The 24,414-nt window shown below is 52.7% G+C and overlaps 6 protein-coding genes across 6 annotated transcripts; 4 read left to right on the forward strand and 2 right to left on the reverse strand.

Moving 5' to 3' along the window:
* Positions 1-2,451: 2,451 nt before the first annotated feature.
* On the forward strand, positions 2,452-2,888 carry CGGC5_v010416 (uncharacterized protein; the record flags this gene model as incomplete). The annotated part of the gene is made up of 3 exons (XM_066152351.1): positions 2,452-2,468; positions 2,581-2,680; positions 2,757-2,888. 3 exons carry the CDS (start codon positions 2,452-2,454, stop codon positions 2,886-2,888), a joined length of 249 nt encoding a protein of 82 aa, XP_066008098.1.
* Positions 2,889-2,900: 12 nt separating this feature from the next.
* Positions 2,901-4,120, reverse strand: CGGC5_v010417 (NAD(P)H-hydrate epimerase; the record flags this gene model as incomplete). Its single annotated transcript, XM_066152352.1, has 7 exons — positions 2,901-2,939; positions 2,989-3,146; positions 3,213-3,309; positions 3,674-3,768; positions 3,824-3,889; positions 3,949-4,057; positions 4,109-4,120. The coding sequence occupies 7 exons, from the start codon at positions 4,118-4,120 to the stop codon at positions 2,901-2,903; spliced, it is 576 nt and encodes a 191-aa protein (XP_066008164.1).
* An 843-nt stretch (positions 4,121-4,963) lies between these two features.
* Positions 4,964-5,890, forward strand: CGGC5_v010418 (uncharacterized protein; the record flags this gene model as incomplete). The annotated part of the gene is made up of 3 exons (XM_066152353.1): positions 4,964-5,742; positions 5,795-5,826; positions 5,886-5,890. The coding sequence occupies 3 exons, from the start codon at positions 4,964-4,966 to the stop codon at positions 5,888-5,890; spliced, it is 816 nt and encodes a 271-aa protein (XP_066008099.1).
* Positions 5,891-11,765: 5,875 nt separating this feature from the next.
* alt5-1 (Highly reducing polyketide synthase alt5) lies at positions 11,766-19,909 on the reverse strand (the record flags this gene model as incomplete). Its single annotated transcript, XM_032021413.1, has 7 exons — positions 11,766-12,611; positions 12,664-17,711; positions 17,765-18,235; positions 18,297-19,116; positions 19,190-19,458; positions 19,526-19,670; positions 19,736-19,909. 7 exons carry the CDS (start codon positions 19,907-19,909, stop codon positions 11,766-11,768), a joined length of 7,773 nt encoding a protein of 2,590 aa, XP_031881669.1.
* A 2,163-nt stretch (positions 19,910-22,072) lies between these two features.
* CGGC5_v010420 (uncharacterized protein) lies at positions 22,073-23,173 on the forward strand (the record flags this gene model as incomplete). The annotated part of the gene is made up of 6 exons (XM_032021412.1): positions 22,073-22,282; positions 22,432-22,565; positions 22,677-22,779; positions 22,850-22,868; positions 22,941-23,053; positions 23,132-23,173. 6 exons carry the CDS (start codon positions 22,073-22,075, stop codon positions 23,171-23,173), a joined length of 621 nt encoding a protein of 206 aa, XP_031881685.1.
* Positions 23,174-23,295: 122 nt separating this feature from the next.
* On the forward strand, positions 23,296-24,012 carry tdiE-0 (putative methyltransferase tdiE; the record flags this gene model as incomplete). Its single annotated transcript, XM_032021410.1, has 2 exons — positions 23,296-23,819; positions 23,892-24,012. 2 exons carry the CDS (start codon positions 23,296-23,298, stop codon positions 24,010-24,012), a joined length of 645 nt encoding a protein of 214 aa, XP_031881526.1.
* Positions 24,013-24,414: the final 402 nt, after the last annotated feature.

Below are 24,414 nucleotides of genomic sequence, written 5' to 3' on the forward strand. Positions count from 1 at the left end.
TGGGCCTTGCTGAGAGGGCAGGAGGATAATAGCAAGCGGACAGAGCGAAGCGACAAGTTTCGACCCCGCTGGCGTTGTTGGCTGACGGGGAAAGCTGTCGGAGACGTGCGATGAAGTATGATGAGAACGAAGACAGGACCTCAAGGTGGAGGGAAGGTTGACCGGACGAGGCGTGGCGGGCAAGCAGGGTGAGGTAAGGAAGGCCGGGAACAGTCAGGCACGGCACGCGGAAGCTGATCAGATGGGAATCTCGGGGTGGGCAGTTGCGGGATACGTACTCCGCAATTGAGAGGAAGAGGAAGGCGCGACGGACGAATATGGCACATGTACCTGCTACTTTCGCATTGAATCCCTGTTGGACCCTTCCTTCCATTCTACAAGTACGGCACGGCTGGCTTCTTTCCTCGGGCAGGCGACGGGTAGGCCAACCGTGCTTTCCCTCTGTTGCCATCGCAATTGCTTCTTGGGCAAGAGCGAGGCGGGCTTAGTTCCTTTCTCCAAGTGGGAAAGAACAATGCAACGATTCTGACACTGTACATGGTTAGCAGACGGCAAGCGCAAGGTGCCCTCATGGCAAGACCATTGTTCCGGGCAAATACAATAGGCAGTAGCGTTGAACCGGCGCATCTCATTCTTTCCTTCCCGTCAGTAGCGCCACCTGCACCTGCCACCCATTCACGGCACCGAGTGACACCACTCTCCACACGCTTGACACTGGCCACAGAGCGGCAGCAGCACCTCACCCCAACTGCACTGCGAAAAACGGGTGGCTTGTCCTCTGCTTGACGGTGGATTCCGTTCGAGTTCGACAGAGAAATAAAAGCGGGTTCCGTTCGGTAGTGCCACGCAGTGCTCCATACGGCCCCATAAGCGCTGCCTTGCCGCTCGGGCCTATCACAGAGGAACAAGGAGCATTTGCTCCGGTAGGGCCCCAAAGGCTCCAAATGGGGACTTCCCGGCCTTCGTCTTCTGCTTCAAGCTGTTGGAGTTGGAGAGTTGCCCCATCAAATAACTTCCCTGAGCCCGCCCTCCAGTCCCTCCGCAGTACAGTCCCTCCACTCGGTGCCCTCACCAGTTCAGTTCCCCTCCTGTTGGAGAGCATTGGGCAATTGGAGGCCACTGATTGTGGCTTTGCTCTGTGTACCCGTAGGAACCTTACCTCTCCTGGTGGGTGGTGGCCAGTCCAGGCCTTCCCTGAGTCCCTGAGTCCCTAATTCCCTCCCAAGCCCAGCCTGGAATCCCTCAGTCCCTGGGCCTGGGGATTGCAGATGGGGGATGGGGGAATTCTGCCCTTCTCTACCTTACCTTGGGACCGTACCTACTCACTGCTGTTCGACACACCTAACACTGTTGTACCCTGTCTGTCCTTGCCTTTTGCCTGACTAAACTCACTGTTACTCCATGTACTCTGTACCTTGAGTACCTCGTGCTGTCCCTCCCGTACCCTCTACCTTCTTACCTGGCCTGTGCATCCGGCTTGAAGGGAGGGGAGTCGCGGACTGGGATTGTCGTAAAAAAGAATGGGATATGGGACGCACCAAAATATATACCCAACTAGACAAATCAAAATTCTTATTCATCAGTTTCTTTAGACTCTGCCTCGCTCTCTGTCGCTCTGTTCCGCGCCGTTGCGTTGGCTTGTTATCCACCTCACTGCTCTCTCTCTCGCTCACCCTCAACTCTTCCTCTCTGCCCTGCCCCCTCGGAAAGCCCCTTCCTTAGACCCTTCCCGTCACTTCACGTCGTTTCGAGTCGCCTTGGGTCCCTTTTACCTTTCTCCCATCCTTTCCCCCTTCTTTTCCCTTCCCTCACCTTTCGCCCCTATCACCTCTCTCTTTTTCCCTTGGTTTTTAACCACCCCGCCGCTACCCCCTAGCCCTCCCGGAAGCCCGTTGCTCATACGGACGCTTGGCCCAGGCTTTCTTCAGTGGCTCACGCCTCACCACACACACCCTTGAACCCCCCCCTCGTCCAACGTCAACGGTCCCCCCCAGTCCGCATCTACCAACCAAAAAAAGATCCTCCGGCACCCTCGTCACAACGTCTGTCGTTAAAAACGCTCCGGCCCTGGCAAGGGTCCCTGTGGAACCGACCGTGTGGCGATTCTTTCACAAATTCTGCAGTCCCATTGGATGACCGGCATATTCGCCGGGGGGCAGCAGCCACATCTGCTCTTTATATCAGCCACACTTGGGCCGCCAGTCTGGCACACCAGTCGCCAGCAGCAACAGCAGCAGCAGCAGCAGCAGCAGCACCAAGCCCGGTGGTCCCTCCGCCTATTGTCATCCGCTTTGTTGTCCATTGCCTTGACGAGGAATAGTAGCACTTCCATGTTGCCCTCTTCCGAGCACACAGAACGACTACCCGCGTTTTCATCACCTTCACCACGTACTACCATCACCGAAAAACGACGCTTTCCTAGAAGCGCGAAATCTTGTTCATTCGGCTTTCATGTGCGTTGAGCACAAGTCTGTTTGTCCAGTCTGTCGGAGACTATACCTCGTCTATGTCGCCTTCTGCCACGAGTACCATCCTCCCCTTCTGGAGTGTCCCAAGGGTCTTGTAGTTCGCCCAATGCAGATGCTCGACGGTCGATGTCCAAGTCCTGTCTGTCCAAATAGCCGAGTGGGAGGCTGTCTGGTCATTTAGACAACTACCCCTGGACGACAAGAAACTAAAGGTAAGCAACCTTGAGTCTTTGTCAAAATCACCGGGAGAAATGTCCCAAATTTTGGTAAAACTAACCTCATTTACAGCTTCTGACCGTTATTGTCCACTTCTACCACCTGGTCGATGCCTTCATACTGTGGAAGGTCCAGGTTGTATTTTTCAGCAATACCTGGCGAAACGAATCTGCTCCCAAGGTTAGCCTGCGAAAAGTTTCTTAGTTTTCGGGGTTCTCAAGCGTGGGACATGCCTTCCTCCGACAAAGTGTCGTCCTTTGAAATGCTTCACCAAAGGCTTAGGTGCTGTCAGGCTGACGAGTACCTCAGGGTGAAAAGAGCTGCCGAGGCCAGACGATGGCGGGCCATCCTCGATATTCCATGATGATGGGGCGTCAACTGAAGTTACGGGCAGTTTCGTCTCCTCGAGCGCCTTGATCACCGCCGGGAAGGGCTCCCGGACCTCGCCAGAGAAGCTGAATCCTGAGATCACGACGTTAGGCGCGCGGAACGACAGCCAACAGTAGAAAGAGCACTTCTTGAACGAACCGAAGATGGCATCCACGATATGGTCCGTCGACTTTAGGGCCGTGGGAAAGTCGTCCACAAATGGGACGTTCAAGTCCTCCAGCTGCTGCGCCAGTCGCTGAGAAAACGATTAGCCCCAATTCGATGCACGGCAAGCCCCCCGACAGAACGTTTCTGGGGAATTCGATTGTACGGGCAGCATGATACACACGCAAACTATGCCGCCGTTTTCTTTCTCGGGGGGAGGAGCGAGCACAACGAAAGGTTTGTGCGACTTTGCATAGCGAAGCGTAGGTGGAAGAGATTCTCGCAAAAACAAAAGCATTTCAAATCATGTGCGATGTGGGAAAGACTCGACGATGAGGACTGTCGCTGATAGAGTGTTGGCAGTGTTCCGAGAGGGAGCACTTGCCCCCCAATGTATTATGCATCCACGACTCATAATGACGAGATAGACAAAAGGTAGATACATCCTCACTCACTTGGTACAGTTCATTTTTACTCCGCTTGGGGTAGTAAATGCTGGGTTTGTAGCCGTAGTGACGAAGGTGACGGGCGGCGACTAGACCATCACCACCTATGATGCGAAATAAGCTTATATCGCGGACGCGTGAGGTGCAGGTGACGCTTACCGTTGTTGCCAGGCCCGCAGGCAACAAGAACATTCTGACCCTTACTGAGCGGGTGCACGCGGTAGACTGGGCTTGGCGTCAGCAATTGGTCCCCAACGACGGGCAAGGGGCGGCTGTTGATTGACCTGCTTGGGAGACGGAGAGACCAGCGAGCTCCATCAGTTGGTCGATGGAGAAGGCGCCAGTGCTCATCAGCTCCTTGTCCAGTGCTGCTGCCGCCTTTGCCGAAAGTGTCTACTTGCCGTTGTGAGCACCGCGAATTGCAGCATTACCGGCAGTGCTTACCTTCAAACCCATGGCGCTGGATGTTTCGTGATGTTCCTTTTGTGGATGAGATGTAAGAGGTGTGACGTTGAAGTGATGAGCTGTGGTCTGGCTTGTCAGATCAGCAAGTGTGGATGAAGACGGGAAGGGACGTGCGACTGACATCACTCCGCATCGGACTCGTCGGGGCCACGCTCCCCGGTCAGCGACGAATCAAACGGCGCCACAGCCCGGGCAGGTGCGGGCGGAGGCCGGTTCGGGGGTCACCTTGTGCCCCACACGGTTTATGACCATAGTTGGCACGGTGCCAGGTATTACACGGCCCGTCACAGGAGACTGTTGATATTGGATATTGCAGTCCTTCCATTAATCTTAATGCCATTTTTCTGTGATAAAATATCCCTTGATTGTCAGTAATATATGATAAGCTTGACTGCTTTAGATGATAGGGAGATTTTACTGCCTTTTTCACCATGGTGAACCCCCTTCAAGCTTCTGGGTGGACTCCAACTTGCTCAACAAGAAGGGAGATCTGGGCTTCAACTGTTTGATTGAACCGGTTCGTGACGGCCCCGATGTCAATGTAAGATACCCTATAATATAGCGACAGCATCATAAAGTGTTAAAAGCTAGCAATGGCTTGGTATTGTTGTCGTAAGCTCAAAACGTCCTTCCGCATGAATGCTACATGATATATCTAGCGCCATAGTCATCCGGGTTGCGGGCGTTTCCAATATTTCCAGTTTGAATCAAGCCAACCAAAATGCAAGACTCCAATACACGTCCGAAGAAAAGCATAAAAGGGGTTCGCATCCATCCCTTCAAAAAGGCGACTGTCCACAATCTAGTCGAGACCGTCCTCAAACGTCAGTCGCCATGACACGCCACGCGCCCCGGCGAACTGCAACGCAAGATGCAGATCGGATTAACAGAGAGCTGTCCTCGACAGATTATACCCACATCATTCCATTTCCAACCGCCTATGTTCAATTCTGGTGCAAAGTTGTCGAAATTTGCTTCGCAGCGTCGGACGCACTTTCAAAGCTCGCCAAGAAGGAACTCACCCCTGTGCTGGACGTAGACGCATGGGTTAGGCGGGATCACAAAAGGGCGTGCGACGGCTTGATGGAATGGGCCCGACACAATCGTACCACTGTCTCAAGAATTCCACGAGAGTTCTTCCCTTCGTACCCAAGGGATTCCAACTATAACTTTCGTCAGCCCCAAGACGGCCAAGACGGCATGAATATCGACGACCTGATATCCTTAATCTCAGCATGGCTCCCTAGCTACACGGCTCAAAAGGTTGAGCACCACTACTACCTCAATACGAAGCGCACACTGCGCATAATCGACGGGCTCGACGCGGGAGAGGTCGAGCAAATAATCCCGAGTTTCATGGCAGGCTGGACCAGCGGAGGACTCTGGCTTGCAAAGTACAAATGGAGGCTGTACGCTCGGTGCGAGATAGACGAAGACGACCCCTATTTGTACAGCGAGATTACGTTCTTTCTTACGGACCTTCCAAAGCAGCTGGAGAAGGGTATTCAATGGACCGACGACGCCAGAGTAAAGGATTGTGAAAAGTTATTCCGTCGGAAGGGGTATTGGGAGCACCACAGCGAGTGGATGGGCCCGGGAAATGACCCCAGTTGGTATGCGCTGACGAGAATCAAGAGCGTTGATGGCCCATCTACCATGACCCAGGACCCGCGCAGCTTCTTTTCCCGATGCCGAACGTAAGGACCATTACAAGAACCCGCCATGGAGATTGTCGCACTAATGGAAATCATCACAGTCTGACAGTCGACCAGCGGACAAGCGATCTAGGGTTCAAATATGTTGTTTTGTCGAAAAAAGACTGTATGTTTGGAAATGATTGGTTGCACCATAGTACCCAACCTTGGAGCGAAGATATTCATATGGAGACTTGTCGGCTTTTCGAGCCTATTTGGCCGAAGGTGCCTAAAAGATTAGTTGTTGTGTAAGGAGAATTTCTATTTTGGATTTGAAGATGTCCTTCATGGTTTTACCACCTTACTCAATGAGTCCCAATGATCGATCAACTATGCTTCGTGGGAAATGACCAAAGACAAGATCCGCAAGAGGGTAACACCAAGAGCCAATCTCAAGTCTAATTTACTTTGAACTTGATTTTCTGTGCTCTCAAGCTACTAGTTGCCTACTCCGGCGATGGCTCTAAATCTACAGTATCATTTCATAGAACCGCTGGCGTCGCAATGCCTCATCTCACGCGTGCGCGCGCGCTGTTTGCGCTCGCGTTCCTGCCTCTTCAACAAAGCATGCACCGTCAGCGTGGTGTTTTCAAGAACACAACAGAGGGTAAGGGGTCTGTGATCCTCATGCTGTTGGGATCGTGATTTGGGGGTCAATACTTACCTCTTGTTCTTCGCGAGCGATGATACTCCGCAGCTCCCGCAGCTCCCGCTGCTCCCGTCGGATGCGCTCTTGGCGCTCCTTTCCGTAATATCCCCTGTAATCCATTTTAGTGGTAGTTCAAGATTGTGTGACTTTTGGAGATCTGCTTCGTGTTCAATCCATGAATCCTATGTCTTCAACCTAAGTTCGTGGACTAGGTAGGCCTTATATCCTCGCCGATCTCTTTTTATTCACTTGGTCTATCCCAGGTATGAATCAGTGGATTGCATCATTTGGTCAATCAAATCACTGATTGCAAAGCATTTATTAAGAATACGAAAGACTTGAGATGGAATCTGACAGCTTTCAAAGGACCTGGCATTGCGTTAAGCATATCTTCAACCAGAGTGGTCATCGAAGTCACGATTTAAGTGATGTACGTTCAAAGTGGGCTTATGTTACTAAGAGATTGCCCTACATATCGCGGTGCTTGGCGTAAGCAGAGTCGGTAATTAAGGCCCAGTAACTGCTCATTAAATGTTAGTAGGTAGAGGCAGAGCCAGATATTTATCGAAGAGCACAGCCGAGCAGGTGTATGTACGACATAATCCGCGCGACTGAGATTTCTGCATACACATAACCACCGATAACATGAAATTCATAGAAATAGTTACATCTTAGACTTTTATGTAAATTCAATCAGCTGATACTGCGCTTGCCCCCCAAGGTTAGTGGACATGCGAGGCACCCGCACACAAGGCAGACACAAGGCAGACACGCGGTAAAGCCCTCAGCTTGCACCCGTTCAATTCAATTTGCTACTTGAGCAGCCTGAATGGTCCTCAAACTAAATGGAAAAAGGTTTCCCAGTTTTTTCCAAGTACATAATCTCCACATTGCCAGTCATCCCTATTCAACCCAGCTAAACCAAGCGATTTGTTAATCCGAGAAGCTCAAATACTTGGTTTTGGAATACTTCTAAGGCATGCCTAGTTCCTTTTGAGCAATACTGTCGATCAAGCCAATACAATCAGCCTGAAACGAAAGCTTTGGCTAGCGACTGCAAGATGGCAACGAAGGTCGAGAAGCCCCAAGAAAAGACCCCAGATACCACGTTCCTTCACGAGTGGCTTGACGTTTTGGCACGAAACCATACCGCTGGTAAAAGATTGTCTTCTGTAGACGGATGGGCCCGGGCTCCTGCAGTGGCCAGTACCAGTCACGCGATTCCGGAAGCGAAGGAAACCGAATTCGGGATAATTACCAATCTCTATAAATGGCTCAAAGTCACGGAAACCCCTATTGTCGCAAGCCTTCCAGAAGAGTTTGAGGGCCATCTATTTCCCAAATATGGCGACAACACGGCCGAAGGGCAATGCGAGAAAGAGTCACTCTCGCTAAAACCACGTCCGCTCACTACCAGCAAAAGGAGTTTTCGCAAAGACCTGAGTCGGCTTTTAGGTCATGCTCCAACCACATGCGTCAGCAGAATTGAGTATCATACCTATGTCCGGAGCGGAAAAGAAAATCAGACATTAAGGGTGTTTCACGGCTTGGAAGTCAATCAACTTGAATAGATGATCCGGTCGGCTCTTTGTTGGCCAGTCGAGTACACATGGATTATAGGTATTCGGTTATCTATCCCTGGAGAGTCGAAATTGGAAGCTTTTATCGACGCTTGGATAAAGCTAAAGGACCTCCCACGAGAAATTTACAAAGGCCTAGATTGGAACAAAGCTGAGAGAAAAGAGGATAACGAGAGCTTGTCTCGATCCGGAACACCATACTGGGTACACACAGCGCATTGGAAAGATTCACCCCAAGGGGATTGGGAGGCTTCCATAACATCGCAAACTCTCAATCCCTATGCTACGTTTTCCAGGGATGTTCGGGAGCTTCTGTCTCCCACCAGTGTCAAATCGTAAGTGGTATACCTCAACGAACTTGAAAACTCCTTCTCATCTCCCCCTAGTTTCGTTGTTCAGCAACGCACAAGCCCTCAGTGTTTTAAGAACGTAGCCCTCTATCTAAAAGGCGTTTACGGGAATGATCTACTGGGCCAGAAGCTACAGCCTTGTACGAAACCCCTTCAAGAAGAGGCCATCCAGTTCATCAGCCGCTTTTTGTCAGACTTTAAACCGCCAGTGGCAAGGCGCTAGTATTAGGCATGTGGAAAGTTCCTATTAAACCCTATATCGGGCGTGACGGGGTAATACGCCGTCTAAACGGTCACAAGATGGTGGTTATACTACAACATTAATACTTACCTTCGTGGCATATCGCCTCCTGTAACGTCGCATAGTAAGACTTCATCCAATCTCATTCATTGCAGTTGTGCTTTTAATTGAAAGTTGATACCCGGGAGGATTCCTAGCTGATCATCCTAGCTGATCATTCCGTCTGAGTAAAGTGACAAAGAGGGCAATCATGCTCTCAGAAAGACTGAAGTAGACCCTACACCAATCGAATAGATTGTAATGGCTCCTGCTCAAATACTCGGCTCATCATATCCTCGATAGACAGACTTGTGGGCTCACAACCTGCTTGATTTACACACAATTCAAAGCATCCAAGTCGTCGGTAACTTTTCCCCCCATCTAAGCTTGACACCACCAAACCAGTGGTGGGACCTATTCGCAGGAGGAACACTCCTGTTCTTGTGCAGCTTCCTATCTCGATGGTCGATTGGGAATCCCTCGTGTCTGCGATGATTTCCAAGTATGGGTGTGTAATTCCTGGGATTGACTCTTGACCATGGCGACCGAGTTCGTCTCTCCTCAAATCCTTTAATTCGAAGATAATATCAAAACCATCTAGTGACGGTGCCCTAAGGAACCTGCGCAGCCTTGCTCTAAGGGAGAGAAACCCGCTAGTGACAGCGCCATAGAGTACTCTTTGATCTTGCAGACTCACACCGTAATCCTCGATAGTAAAAAAGGGGGGGAGGAAATCTTGGAAGTTCTCGCGGGGCTTCAGTGCGTGCATACTAATTGCACAATTGATACTAGCCCATGACCATGACGGAGCAACGTAGTTTTCGTATCGACTCGCTTCGATAGAACGCGTACACCATCCCAACTCTTCTGCATAAGAGTGAGGCTTGTCCATGTCAAAAAACATGCCTGCGATGAAGGCGTATTTATCGAGACCCCTACTGCGGGCAATATCGTGGACAATGCTTGCCAAACCGGAAACTGCTGGCAGCTTGTCCGCAGGAAGTCCAAGACAACGCCCGGAGTAGTCCGTTACAATCATTCCCCATTGATTAAGAGGAGGCCGCTCAAAAAGGGTGGTGATCGGATAAATATTTTTAACCAGACTTTCTGGTCCGCCGAAGATTCGTGCAATCATCACGCCAGAGCAAGATGAGTAGCTCGTTTGACATGACCAGTAGAGCTGGTCCTGGGCAAACACAATCATCCTGCGAGACAACATGGGCTCCTGAAGAGTCCATCCCCGAGTCGTCAGTATCTCGGCCTGCGGATCTGGCGTTGCGTTTAAGAAGATGAAACCGGCGTCTCCATCGGCAGACTGGAATGCCAGCTTAATTGGTCCTCTATCGTGGACTGGTTTCTTGACGTTGAAAAGGCCTTGCGCGCAATTTGAAGCAGATGCAGCACATATTGTGAGCGCACTGTTTTGGTAATAGTCTCTCATCCTGGCAATCTCGACCGCTTTGTCGTCTGCACTGTCTTGCAAAATGCATAAAGCGTCGATCCAGAGAAACTCTAAATCCATGGCGTAGCAGACAACTACAGCATCGCGCAATGTTGGCGGCAGATCAGTTGAGACAATGCCTTGCTTCAGCGAACTTTCGCTACTTGCCATCAATTTCACAGGTTGATCACCTCCCCAGCAGTACGACAGCGTGGCGTAACCGTTGTTAGAAAGCCTCTGGCCGATCTCTGTACTAAAAATGGCAGACGTGTCAGTCAGATTGGTGTAAAGCTTGCTGTTGCACTTTGTAATGTGCAGTAGTCTGGACGGAGCCTCGTATAAGTTCAGAATCTCGGGGGCGTCGTCAGATAGGTCTCCATTACGCCGAGATCGACATCGGGAATGTGAGTGAAAGCAGGACTTGAAACTCTGCCGAGCAAACGCTCGTGAAGTTTTAGAGTCTTTGTTGGATTCGCAAGGTCTCTGTTTGATGAAACTGGCAGCTGGGTTATCTGTTCAGAGGGCATCAGTTTCGCTGTAGACGGAGTACTTCTGTATGGAGCAGATTGTGCAAGATAACTTTGAAGTCTTTGATGTCAACAACTGAGATCTTCTCACAGCGACAATATCATCAATTCCAGCTGTGCCTACATTGTGCGCGTGGGCGTTGGGTGAAAGGAGGGAACACTGGACTACTTACCTTTGGTTGCCCAGCTCTGCAACTGCACGTCTTTACCCCCAGCCAAGCGCATCTGATCAATATCCGTAGTTTTCGACGAAAGAAGTATTCTAAAAATTGGCGTCGACCCCTGCCCCTGTAAATCAACCCGGCAGGTTTGATCGGCTCTGGCGGCTAGTTCAACGAGTGAAAATCCAGTTGCAATGTAATCAGCCATCCAGATCAGTAGTTCACAGCCTGCTTGTGCACCTTCAATTGCTATTTTCAAGTCTACGAGTGGCTCCAAGTGAAAACGGCTGTAATACTCGTCGTCGTGATGCGCCATATCTGATGGCACGTTTAGTAGTCGTTCTTCTTTGATCTTCAAGCGCTGGCAATGCGGGCAGGTATGGGGGCTATCCGCCGTGAACTGTCCTGTCAGCGAGGCTAACTGATCAGATGTGAGTTGACTTCGCAGCTTCAAATACTGTAGGTGGTGGTCTTGAAGCCATGGAGATGCCATTATTGTGGGGAAAATTCACAATTCAACCGTTGATCGTGACCGCGCGAAGAGTCGAGTCTCTGAAGATCAGCTGAAACCTGGACAGCCAGATAAGCAAATGGTTCACCGCCATAGTAAGAACGATGAGTAGGTGGCGTTCACCGGTGCGAGGGAAAAAGAAATTGTTGGAGCACTCCTGCCAGCCAATCAAGCCTACGCGGTCAGCCGCAGGAGGAGGATAATGTCCGGCAGCCTCTTTCATCGATACAGAGGTATGGTGCGGCAGTTCATTGGAGGGAAGGCTTCTGACAAGAAAGATTTCTTCGTTCTTCGTAAGTGATGTCATTGGTCTCTAACTCATGAGCCCAATACAATAGTCAAAACAAAACATCCCATGTTCCGCGGATATCTAACAACGTTTTCTCCGAACACCCAAAAATAACCAAGACAAAAGATAAAATGCAACAACTACCACGAAGTTTCTACTCAAACTTTGGCCTCAAAGTGCTCTTCTTGGTAGCAGTTCCTGCCAGCTGGGAAAGACTAGAATTGTTGGTGATATCGAACAGCGAAACCTCTGCACCAAGCTCCTTCATGAGCCAAGACCGCAGCTCAACGGCCGTGAGGGAGTCGATTCCGTATGCATGGAGAGGCTTTCCAATATCAAGGTTCTCCACCTCGATGCTGAGCATTCTCGAAACCTTGAGGAGCAGAGCCTCTAGTACAATCTTCTCCGCATCCTCCCATGATGCGGCACCGGCGAGCAGTGCCTTGTGGTTAATGGTCTTGTTGGCCTCAGTCGCGCCGGCTGCATCGGCATCTGTCTGACCAAGCTCGAGATGGCTGAAAAGGGGATCTTCTCCCCACGATTGCGTCTGGTAGCCCTGGGCAGCGGTTTCTTGGGGCAGCCAGAGGCGAGGAATGACCTGGGCCTTTGACGCTTGCACGGGGGCACTGGCAGGACGGCAGTGGTAGTCGAGCACGGCCCGGAGCTCCGCCTCGTTGATGTAGGTCCAACCAGAAGCGCGAAGGTACTCGAAGAGCTCCGGCTTTTCGGCGACGTAGCCAACACCCTGGATGATGGGAAGGTCAATTGAGACGGCGTTGACGCCCTTGAACGCGAGGTGGCGAGCGAAAGCGTCTTGGAAAGTGCCACCCGCAGCGTAGTTGGCCTGCTCGGGGCTACCTGTGATGCCAACAGTCGACGAGAGGAAGACGAAGAAGTCGGTCTTGTCTCCGAGAACTTGGTACAGGTTCTGGGACGCCTGGACCTTTGGCAAAACGGCTGCCTTCCAGTGGTCGAGCGACATGTTCTCGAACATATTGTCCTACTCCAGAGTTAGCATCGTTATAAAGGGGCGGTTAATATCAAATACTGACCTTGAGAACCATGGAGCCTTGAATGCAGCCCTTTATGGGAGGCATGGAAGATGATAGCTCGGTAATGAGATTCTTGAGAGCGTCCGCATCGGTCACATCACATGCGGGGGTGATGACCTTGTTGCAGACGCCCTCAAGCTCCTTGACAAGCTCCTTGGCAGATTCCTCGACAGCACCACGTCGAGAAAGTAGGATGAGGTTCTTGGCACCTCGAGATGCCATCCATCGCGCAACCGACCTTCCCAGTCCACCGAGACCACCGGCAATGACATAAGAAGCCTCAGGGTCAAAACGGCTTACGAACTTGCGAGTCGGCAGGATGGGAACCTGGTCATCGTCACGGGGCTCCAAGACAAGCTTGGAACTAGTACCATCAGTTTGCAAATGGCGGAAAGCATCGTGAATCTTGGAGAAGGGGTAGGTGGTCGGTGAAGGAGCCTTGCTGATGGTGTCCCACTCAGCCAAGACCATCTCAGTCATGCGCTGGAACATGCTCTCGGTACGAATCGGGTCATGAGCAGTGCATGAAGCAAGGTCGAAGGACTCGAAGCGAATGTTGCGGCCTCGTGGCAAGCGAGCGCTTGAGTCACCATCTTGTCCGCCGACGTTGGCAATGCGTCCGAAGGGAGTAACGCATTCCATGACTGCGTCAAGGAACTCGGTGTTGTCGGCAGTGTTGACGAGGATATTGACGCCACGGCCTTGAGTCGAAGTTTGGAGGGCCTTCTTGATGGACCTGTCGCGAGCCCCGAAGACGCGGTCTTGGGAAAGACCGCAGACCTCCTCCAAGAGTTCGCGCTCTGCGGCGTTCTTTACAGTTGCGAAGACGTCAGCGCCACGCATCTGAGCGAGTTGAATGACCGCAGTGCCCAGGTGAGACGCTCCCTCGTGGACCAGGACAATCTCACCCATGCGAACAGTGCCCAGTTCGTGGAGAGTTGCGTAAGCTGTCGTGTAAGCGACGGGAAGTGAGGCGCCTTGAGACCATGTCAAGTTGTCTGGCAACCTGGCGAGGAGGCCGTCCGTGGATCTGATATGCGTCTTGATGGCGCCAGACTTGGATAGACCGAAGACGCGGTCACCGACTAGGAACTTGGAAGTCGAACCAACTCTGGTAACAACACCAGCAGCTTCGCAACCCAGCGGGGCTTCATCGGTTTTGCCGAGTGCCGACGACAGGTCTTGAATGGTGAGACCGCAGGCCATGGTCTTGATCTCGACCTCGTTGTCTGCCAAGGGAGAATCGAAGAGAGCGTCATCTTCGAATCTGAGCGAGTCGACTTTGCCAATGGTACCCGGGTGAAGACTCAAGTAGCGAGATGACTCCCCGCCGAGAGGCTTAATGACAACATCCAAGCTGCCAGTCTGGTTCTGGATGTGCTCAGTGAGGTACTGTGCCTGTACCAGGCGAGACACATTGACAACATCACCGGCCACCCTAAAGGCATTCTCAGACCCGGACTGAGCGGCATGAAGAACTTGGGCGGTCCTCTCAATGACGAGTGATTCACTGGCGGCCTGCTCAAAAGAGAGCGTCAGGAGCTTGACGTCGGGTCTCTCCGACCGAATTACTCTTGCGAGGCCGGTTACAAGGTCGGCGTTGGGGTCTGTAGTGCCGCGAGTAAGCCATACGATGTTCTTGCACTGAGTAAGCACACGCTTGATCCCGCCAAAGACGTCTTCCGTGATGTTGTTGAGGATAGGGCTGTCGAACTCGGCGAGAACAACGCAGCTGGCGCCAGTCATGTCCTTCTCTGTGGCAGCTGAGAGATCCACGACCTCCGAAGATCCGAGCTGCTGCTTGAGGCCTTCGGCAATCTTTAGCTGGGAGGGCTGTCCAGTGGTCAAGATGTACTCTGGGAGAATCGAGGCAGTCTTCTCCTCCGTCTTGGGAACAGTTGAGACGAGAATGGAACTCATCCGGTGGTACGAGCCATAGAAGTCGTCCAACACGGCATCGAGGCCACCGAAGCCTGACTTGCGTAGATGATGGTCCCAAGATGGGGCAGACATCAAGGGTCCCCAGATTCGGTCCTTGTCCTCTGAAAGCCACCAACCATGCAGCACGCCGAAGCAGAAACTACTCAAGAGCACAGCAGTGTTGGTGATTTCGAAGAGAAGAAGCTTGCCGCCAGGCTTGAGCAGCTTCCTGGCATTGGACAGGGTGTCGTCGATCTTCTTAGTGGCGTGCAAAACGTTAGCGGCAATGATCAGGTCGTATTTGCCAGCTTCGAAGTCCTGGCCCAAGGGGTCATTCTCAACATTCAGAATGCGGAAGCTCATACGTCCCACCTCGTTCTTGAAAGTTTCCTTGGCTTGTTCAAAGAACGAAGGGGAGATATCAGTAAAGCAGTAAGACTTGTATCGACGGCCGTTGTCCGTGAGCGTCTTCATGGTCGGGCGAGTGGCGCCACCAGTTCCGGCGCCAATCTCGAGAATCTCCATGGATGGGTTCTTGTGGGCAAGGGCATCGACGTAGTTTTGCAGCTGCTGGTAGCATCGCTTGGAGCCAAGACCATCGCGGTAGACGTCCTCGGCGAGCTTGTCCTTGAAGATGACGTCGAGGGGGTCGCGTTGTCCATTGAGGATGTCCGAGAGCGCACGACCAACGGCGATGATCAGTTTGCTTTCGGAAGCACCCCCTTGAGTGACACTCCACTCAAGATCAGCAATATCCTGGGTGGGCTGGTCCGAGTTCTGGCTGACAACATATTGGAACCACTTGACGTATCGTTGATGGTACCAAGTCATCTTGGAAAGACTTTCCTGGGACACAGTGCTCATGCAACGGCGGATGTACGCCAGGCAAAGGGCTTCGCAGTCTTGCATCCACTGGGACGGGTCATCCTTCTGGGTCATGGGCAGTCCGAACGTCTTGGAAGCCTGCTCCTTGGAGAGGAATGACGGATCCGGTTTCCACTCGAGATTGAAAGCTGGGTGCACCGAAGCATCTGACGTCTCCTCAGATGCTTCACTGATGGTTCTGAAGACAAGGCCTGACATGTGCACCATTAGCTGGTTCTCGTCAAGATGCGAGGCGATCGCCTCAGAAATAACCTCGTTGCGCCCGTGGAAGCGAGACTCGGCGGACACCTTATAAGAGTCATGCAGAACATCTGGCTGCGCAGAGATCCAACCGTCGGCCAAGTACGTTGGTACTCGAGTGGCCTTGGAGTACTTGGTGTTGGAGACCAGAGGGGCCAAGTTGGCGTGGACAATGGCATCCAATGTTGCGGGGTGCACCATGTGAGGTTGAACGTATTGCTTGGGCATAGACTGCTGGATCCTGTCTCCAGAGTTCTCGATTGTCGCAACAACGTTCAGATTGTTTCCCAGCCGGACGTCGCTCAGAGTCTGGAAAGTAGTACCGAAGTCGAGCCCAACCTGTTGAAAGTTGTGGTAGAGCTTGTCAACGGTGATCTCAGTGCTACAGCGACCCTGGATATCCTTCAGCTGTCCCTCGAGGCTTGAAACATCATCCTGGGATCCATCGGTATCATACTCCGTCTGCACGAAACCATGACAATGCTCTCTCCATGAGCCGTCTTGGAGGGTCCAGAGTTGGAATTCAGACCATGTCGAAGTAGACGACAAGCTTGTCTCGCGATGAGGTCGGAGGAAGAACTGCGACTCAACACCATGGGCATCATCAGGAACCCGCAATGCTAGCTTGAAGGAGACATCTTTGAAACGGAAGCCCTTAAGGACCTTAGTCTTGTCCGCAACCTGTCTGCTGGCTTCGATAGCCATGACGAGCATGCCAGCCGCAGGATACAAAATATCACCCGAGACTTTGTGATCTTCGATCCAGGGGTTCTCTGTGAGGCGGATGTAGTTGCGCCAGGCAGCGTTGTTCTCGTTCAAGCCGGGCACCGGCGCGCCGAGAAGCTCATGACGGCCGAACTGTCTGAGCCTGAAGTTGTCGCTGAGGGTGCTTTCAACCCAGTACTCCTTAGAGTGGTCGAACGGGTAGGCGGGAAGGTTCGTCAGCATAAGCGGCTTCGGTCCGTAGGGCTCGTCCGCATCGTTGACTTGGGCGAGGTCGATCTTGTAGCCTTGGCAGAACAAAGATCCAACAGTCTCCAGGGTTGTCTCAACAGCGGACTTCTGACGCCTGAGCAGGGAGTGGTAGTCAACAGAGACGCCACCGCGGACCTGCTTGGTAGTGCTGATGAGCGGTCCCTTGAGTGCGCTGTGAGGACCGATCTCCAGGAAGTCGGTGATGGGTTCCAAAGCAGCCTCCTCATCAACGTCTCCGTTGACGCCGTTGACTCCATTAGTCAAGTGTGTACCGTTAACACCGTTAGCACCGTTGACCAAGCCATTCACGTGACCGTTGGTCTTGGGTACAGAGGAACCCTTGAGCAGCTCGGTGACTGACTCGGTGAACCTGACCGGCGATACCAAGTTCTTGACCCAGTATGCGGGCTGTCGAAGCTGGGAGGCCTCAATGGGCGCTCCTACGGTTGAGGAGTAAAATCGAGGCTCAACAGAGCCTCTGAAGGTGCCCTTCTCAAGCTCGCCCATTGCTTGCAAGTACTCGTCGGCCATGGGCTTCATGTACTGGGAGTGATAAGCGATTTCGACGTTGAGTTTCCTGGCAAACACCTTCTCGGCGCTGAGCATCTCGACAAGCGCTTCGATCTTTCCAGCATCACCACTGACGGTATGGCTGTCAGCGCTGTTCATGCAGGCAATCTGAAGAGTGCCTTCGCCGCCGAGCTGGTTAACGCGATCGATGGCAGCTTCGGTCTTGGCGGTGTCGAGGCCGATGGCAGCCATGCTGGTCTTGGGACGGGACTCCGCACGCATCAATTTGGCGCTCAGTCTTCCACGGTGGTAGGCGACCTTCCAGGCTGCTTCTCTGGAAAGTGCACCAGCGGCATATGCAGCGGCAACTTCTCCTGAAGAGTGACCGGTAATGGCGTGGGGGTAGATGCTCCATGAGGCAAGGAGATCAACCATGGCGACTTGGAGGGCGGTGCAGATGGGTTGGCAGAACTCGGGGTCATCGATTCGAGAGGATGTCTTCGTCTTGGAGAGCTCGACTAGTTGGCTAGTTAGTGGGCGATTACATGTAGCCGAAACAATCATAACTCACATGTCAAAGACCAGTTGCAGCCAAGATCGCTGAGATACCTGTCCGCTGCGAGAAGACTCTCTTGGAAAGCCCGGTAGACCATGAGGTCCATGCCCATGGTTGCCCATTGTGCACCTTGACCGGTGAAGACGAAGCCTAACCTGGGCTGTGACTTGGCTCTGGTGGGCTTCGAAGTATCTTCGAGAGTTTTCTGGAGCTGGTGTGAGGAGCTCGCAATGCTGAAAGATCTCCAAGCATGTTGAGTCCTGCGAGACGCAAGCGTGTAGCTCAGGTCCCGGATGTACCGCAGAGAAGCCGTCTCGTCGGTGTCTTGTGATGCGAGATGATCCTTGTATAAAGTCTTGAGTCTCGAAACAGCGTCGGGGTCGTTTGCGGAGAAGACAAAAATCCGTGGAGAGACATCGTTCGACTCGGCCTCGACATCACCCATGTTCACACCACTGTCCTGACGGTGGCGACCATGGGCACGGTCTGGTAGCCATAGGGTTAGCTGAAGTTCTAGCAGAGAGTAGCTCCGCAGAGAGAAACTTACGTGTGCCATAAATACCGTTGATACCATTCACCTTGACCCCATTAACTGGTCTGAACCTGGCGGGAATCCTCGGGACGGCCTCTGTTCGGTGGTTACCGACCAGACGGTGCCGCTTTAAGAAGTGCAGCGCATCATCCATAACCACATGGGCGTTGCTTCCACCAACACCGAATGAGTTGATGGACATCCGACGCAGACCACGCTGTGGCCATTCTGTCGGCTCGGTCGGGAACTTGAGGTTCCACGAGTCCAGGATCTTGGGGTTCCGCTTCTCATGCCAGATGTTGCCGGGGATGATGCCGCTTTCCAGCGTCAAGATGCCCTTGATGACGGCAGCAACTCCAGCAGCGCCCTCCAAGTGTCCAACATTACTCTTCAAGGCTCCCACGTACAACGGATCGGCCGGCGTCCGGTGGGCCGCGAAGATCTCGGCCAGTGCGCTCGCTTCGATGGGGTCACCCACCGGCGTGCCAGTGCCATGGGCTTCGGCAAAGCGAGTGAGGGATGGGTCCAGCCCAGCCCTAGAGTAAACGTGTCTGATGAGCGCGACCTGGCCGGCCTTGGTCGGCTGCGTGATGCCGGGCGATCTCCCGTCTTGGTTCGTGGACGAGTTCCGGATGACGGCACGGATCACGTCTCCATCCCGAATAGCATCGGATACCCGCTTTAAAACAAGGGCTCCGAACCCTTCACCGCGCGCGTACCCGTTTGCGCGGTGGTCAAAGCTGTAGGATTTGCCGTCCGGACCCAGAACACCAGCGGCGTCGAGCTTTAGTGTCATCTCGGGGGTCAGGATAAGGTTGCATCCGCCCACGACCGCCTAGGACGATCCGTCAGCACTTTGAACTCAAAACCATCCCTTCCTTCGCATTCTCTCCACAGGTTGGGCTTACCATGGAGACTTCCCGCAGCTTCAAGCTCATACAAGCTTCATGCACAGCAACCAGACTACTGGAGCAAGCCGTGTCGACTGTTACGCTCGGGCCCTTGAAATCGAAGAACCATGACACCCTGTTGCTGAGCATGCTCGCCACTGTTCCAAGCGCCGAGTACTTGTTAGGGATGTCCAGATCCTTCGCGATGTGATCGTTGTAGTCTGCCGTAAAGCAACCAACGTAAACGCCGGTTTGTGATCCGGCAACCGCATCGAGAGGAATTCCGGCTGTTTCATGGCAGAAGTCAGCATCAACCCCAGCAGAAACTCAGAAGAAGCAACGATGTTCTCGTACCATTCTCGAGTGCTTTGTATACACATTCTAGCATTCCACGCTGTTGCGGATCTATACTCTTCGCTTCCGTAGGTGTAATTGAGAAAAAGGGCGCATCGAATGCCTTGATGCTTCCCTTGAGGAAATGTCCATGGCGGACTCGTGTCTTCCCAGCTTGTCAGTCTACTGCTGCTGGAAGCTGTTAAACGGCTGTTGGGATAGATTACGCACCGCACCACTCCTCTCGGCGTCTGGGTGCCAGAACGCGTTTGCGTTGTATCGCTCACTCGGGACTTCCGTCCGGGCTGATCTTCCAGCGAGTAAGGACTCAAAAAATCGCTCAGGGGTATCGCCGTCACCGGGGAGCCTTGCACTAAGGCCAACGATTGCAATTGGGTCTCCCATAATGTAAGACACTATCCTATCCGGGGTTGAAGGTTCAGCTTAGGTCTGAGCGGTGACTTGCGGTGAGCTGCGGTGTGAGGTGGTGTGGATGTGGCGGCGGATATGCTGTTGAGAGCGAAATATCCAGAGAAGTTGGAAAGACTTGGATCAGGGCTCCACGGGATGGCAGCACACTTTTACATGAAGACTAAAAAGCTTTCCGCCGTCCGAGGCTCTCGTCAACGACCTGGTTTAAAGGCAAATACCTCTCGGAGTCAAGCTTGAATGGCAAGCTCGTGACCCTGGTCGGTCGCCGATGCAGCATGCTGCAATTCATCATGCTGTTGGTACTGAGATAGACACCGATCATCCACAGACACTGCTCAGTTGACCAAACTCAAGATAACCCGCAGGTCGCTGGGTAGGTTTTCCGTTGCTGTCTCCATACTTTCCGAAGCTGCTTGCGGGAGACTGGAGCTTGTGCTTGTCGTGCAGCTCGCAAGTTGCATTCGAGTTGGAGCTTGTCACAATTAGCCGCATCTTGCGCCAACAATGTCTGTGCCAGCGAGTCCGAGGACAAGTTGTTCCAACCCGCCACTTGAGAGTCTCGACTCAGTTGTTTGATGACGACGCACACTTTGCAAACATCCATCAGCCCATTTGAGGGTGAGGACCCTTGCATGTCCCCTGTCGCTGCACTAAGACGAAAGCAGGGCAGCCCCCCGACGTGAGGAACCAACAGGCCAGTGAGAAAATACGAGTACCGGCCGGCATATACAGTGCGGGACGACCAGAGTGCCGGGTAGGATCAAGACCCTTGACTTTCTCGAGCAAACATACATATACAATGGCATTATGGCGAGGGCACTTGTTCCAACAGCTCCAGTGAGTCTGTACAAGAAGGATTAATCTCCACTGTGCAGGCAGAATATTGGCTTGCGCAGTAGTAGTACGATTCAAAGAGGAAGGCATCGTCCGGTCCATCCTGAACCGACCCGCAAGCTGCTGGCTCCTAGAACACTTCGGGAGGAGCAGCACTGCAACTAAAACGCGAAGGAGGGTGAGTTGTTCCTTCGGCTTCCTTAGCAATCATTTGGCAAGCAGAAATTCTCTGCAATGCTCCCCACGCATCGGATTGACTGGAGGATCGCGGTGGGGGAACACAAGATTGGCTTGAATCGTTTTCGTTCTGTTGCATCTCGTCAGCACCACGTGAAGCCTGTCTCATCGATGGTGTGTGAGTCGCGGCCTTGGCATGTTCCCCCTTTTCGCTGAAATGCTGCCGCGCAATTGGAATCGGGATCGAATCCCGGGGATCCGAAGGCGATCAAAGAGATAACTACTGGGGTGCGGAAACCAATCAATGTTCGGCAGGGCGGCAGTTTTATGCTAACGCCCATGACCGCCGGGCGATAGGGGGCCGTAATCGTATCTTTTGCCGACCTCCTCCCTCCGTGCCGCTCCATACACATACTAAAAGTAATGTAAGTTCATGACTAGCCGGGCTGCGACCTTCAGGTGCCGCTCGATACGTTGGAGCCGGGGGCCGGAGGACCCGCGATAAGGCCGTTATGACAAAAGTGCCGAAGAGTTTTCTCCCACAAGCTACAAAAGGGGATCCTCCCCTATTTATCTTGTCTTCGCTCAGACATTCGCTAGGAGGTTGGCTGAGTCTTGGGCATATGAGTTATGACCACGTCAGGAGCATGTCCTGGTAAACGGCCGGCGAAGCCCAATTATATGTCGTAGTTCTCCACCATCTAGACCGGTCATTTTACCGGGTTACGGTTCCAGCAGCGCTGAACTGGAACAAGCAAACATCCAAAATGACAGGGATGTCGAGGGCGGCAGTGCGCTCAGTGGCACCTAAGGAAAAATAAACTACTTGCCCTAGCCCCTTTCCCCAAGCATGAAAAAACAGGACGAACCCATTCCGTCCATGGGACGACCTTGTCTATCCCGCTTCTCTTTTGCTCGTTCATTAAGTCTGAATTCTTCCCTTGCGTCTACTGCGCCTATCTGCGTCCTTGCGTGCCAGCCTGCTTGCAACCTAAGTGCATCACATCGCGCGTCGGCCGTAGACCGGACAACTTTCTCCCCCCATCCCCCCTCCCGTCCCTCCTCTTCTTCCCCTCTCTTTTCCCCTCCTTTGCTCACGGCCTTTTCGGAGCGGCCCGCAAGTTGATGGACAAGTACAACCAACTCCTGGGACGACAGCCGCGGCGTCCTCCAACGGCTGCGAACAGCGTCTCGGTCGCCTCCACCTCGACGCTCACCGCTACTTCGTCGTCCATGTCGTCCGAACTCCCCCGTAACTTTTCCACCGACAGCGCCCGGCCGCATACGCCGCCCTCTACCAGACCCTCCATATCCGTGCTGTCGTCCAAACAAGACGTATGTGCTGTCGTTTCTTATTTTTATTTATTTTTACTTCTTGGCGTGGCCCCAAACCCCAAACATGTAGCCCCAAGCATGTGGTTTAGCACCCAGCAATCCTGTCTCTGTCTGTCTCTGAATAGCAATTGAAGCTCGTAACACGACAGGACTACCCTGAAGATCACCCCAGCCCGACATCTGATGAAGTCGATCGGGCGGTGTGGGCGGGAGCATCGGACTCTGACCTGGACGATTCCACCGACGATTCGACGCCGCACCCGAGCACTCGCGCGCCGTCCCGGTAAGCCTCCCTTGTGCTACACCGGTGCCAACCCCCCACTGCTGTCCATCATTGACATGGACTCTGCCATCATATCTCATGTTCAACTAACCGCCGGAACCAACGTGACAGGTCCGCCACCACGCGTACCAAGTCCAAGAAGTCGATCTTCTCCTCAATCTTCTCAAAGTTCGCTAAGACTGGCAAGCGTTTTGGCTTCGTACCAAACAGCAAGGTTCGTGAACCCTCGCTTAGAGTTCAGGTTTGCCATGTTTGTGTCCGCTGACCCGAGATTTGACGACCAGGAGGAACAAGACAGAAATGGTTAGAACTTCACCCCATCCACCAAGCTGCGTCTCTTCCAGCCTCGCCCAACACGTTTTAACCCGCAAACAGTGCTCCAACATCAGATCATCGCCGAACTCTTCGATGGTAGACTCCACCTTGCCCCGGTCGTGAAGGCCAGGGCCGTTCTGGACATTGGCACTGGGCCAGGGTTATGGGCATTAGTACGTGCATCATCACTCCCCTTCTTCCTTTACGCACGCATGAACACATCATGGAATAGCCGGCTGACATGGACGCAGGAATACGGCAAGTTCCTCATGTTGGCCTTCAAGGCCTCCTAACGTGGTCCACACTAACCCTTGTTCCAACAACAGCCAAGAAGAATCCCAACTGTGCCGTACTGGGGATTGACATTGAGAAGGTTCGCCCGCCATATTCGGTGTCCAACTGCTCATTCAAAATCATGGACGCGACAGCGGATTGGAACCTAAACAGGCAATTCGACTTTATCCATGTCCGTATGCTTGGTGATGTGTCAGAGAAGGAACAACTCATCAAGTCCGTCTACGACCACTTGAATCCTGGTGGCTGGGCTGAGTTCACAGAGTGGATTGCCATACTCCAGTCTCCAAACCGATCCTTGGAGGGCAGCGCATTCCACAAATGGAATCTGCTGCTCCGACAAGGCCTGCAGAACATGGGACGATCTCTACACTATCCCAACCATTACCAGCCAATCTTAGAGAAGGCCGGCTTCGAGAGGATGAAGATAACGAAGCATGCTGCCCCCACGAACTCGTGTTATCCGGGCAAGAAGTGCCAAAGATTCGGTGTCATGATGACCAAGAACTGGAATGCCATCATTGAGCCACTCAGTGTCCCGGTTTTCACCATTGGCCTCGGCTGGACCGAGCCCCAAGTGCTTGCGTTGGTTAAAGACGTCCGTGAAGAGATTGGCGATACAAACTACCATTCGTTCATGACATTGTAAGCCGAGTCCCCTGTCCCGTCCGCAAACCGGTTTGCTTCTTCTTTGTTAACCAGTCATCGCATAACAAGGCTTACGGTCTACTGCCGAAAGCCGCGTAGCGGTACATCGTCTTCTGTCTCCCTGGCCAGCTCGTCACGGTCGGCAAAGGCGTCAATTTCTACTTCCAACCTCAGTTCGCATGCGGAATAAGGGTTTCAAGAAAAAAACATGTGTGTTTGCTTTTACATGGAAGGGATTGGTCGGAATACCCCCACGCGGCGCTTGCGTAGAGCGAATTATGATAATCTTGGGCTTCATTATCACAAAAAGAAGACAATCAAATATTCTTGTAATTGTCATCGCGGTTTGCATAGCCCCATTGAGTACAATCTATTGTCTGGAATCAATATACAGTGCAAACAAGGGTCCTGATCAGAGCATGGCTACATGCATGCAGGCGCGGAGTACTTTGCAGTTGATGATCTGGGCGAGGCCATTCCCACATGACCCCCCTCAGCAATTTAGTTCGATTTGTTGAAGAATTGGCATGCAGGCGACGTGCATGGCATCAATAGAATGCCACTCGGAATGGGGCCACTGAGGGATTTACAC

This window comes from Colletotrichum fructicola (genome assembly GCF_000319635.2).
Source record: "Colletotrichum fructicola Nara gc5 chromosome Unknown KSG_Nara_v1_contig06, whole genome shotgun sequence".
NCBI classification, from domain to species: Eukaryota; Fungi; Ascomycota; class Sordariomycetes; order Glomerellales; family Glomerellaceae; genus Colletotrichum; species Colletotrichum fructicola.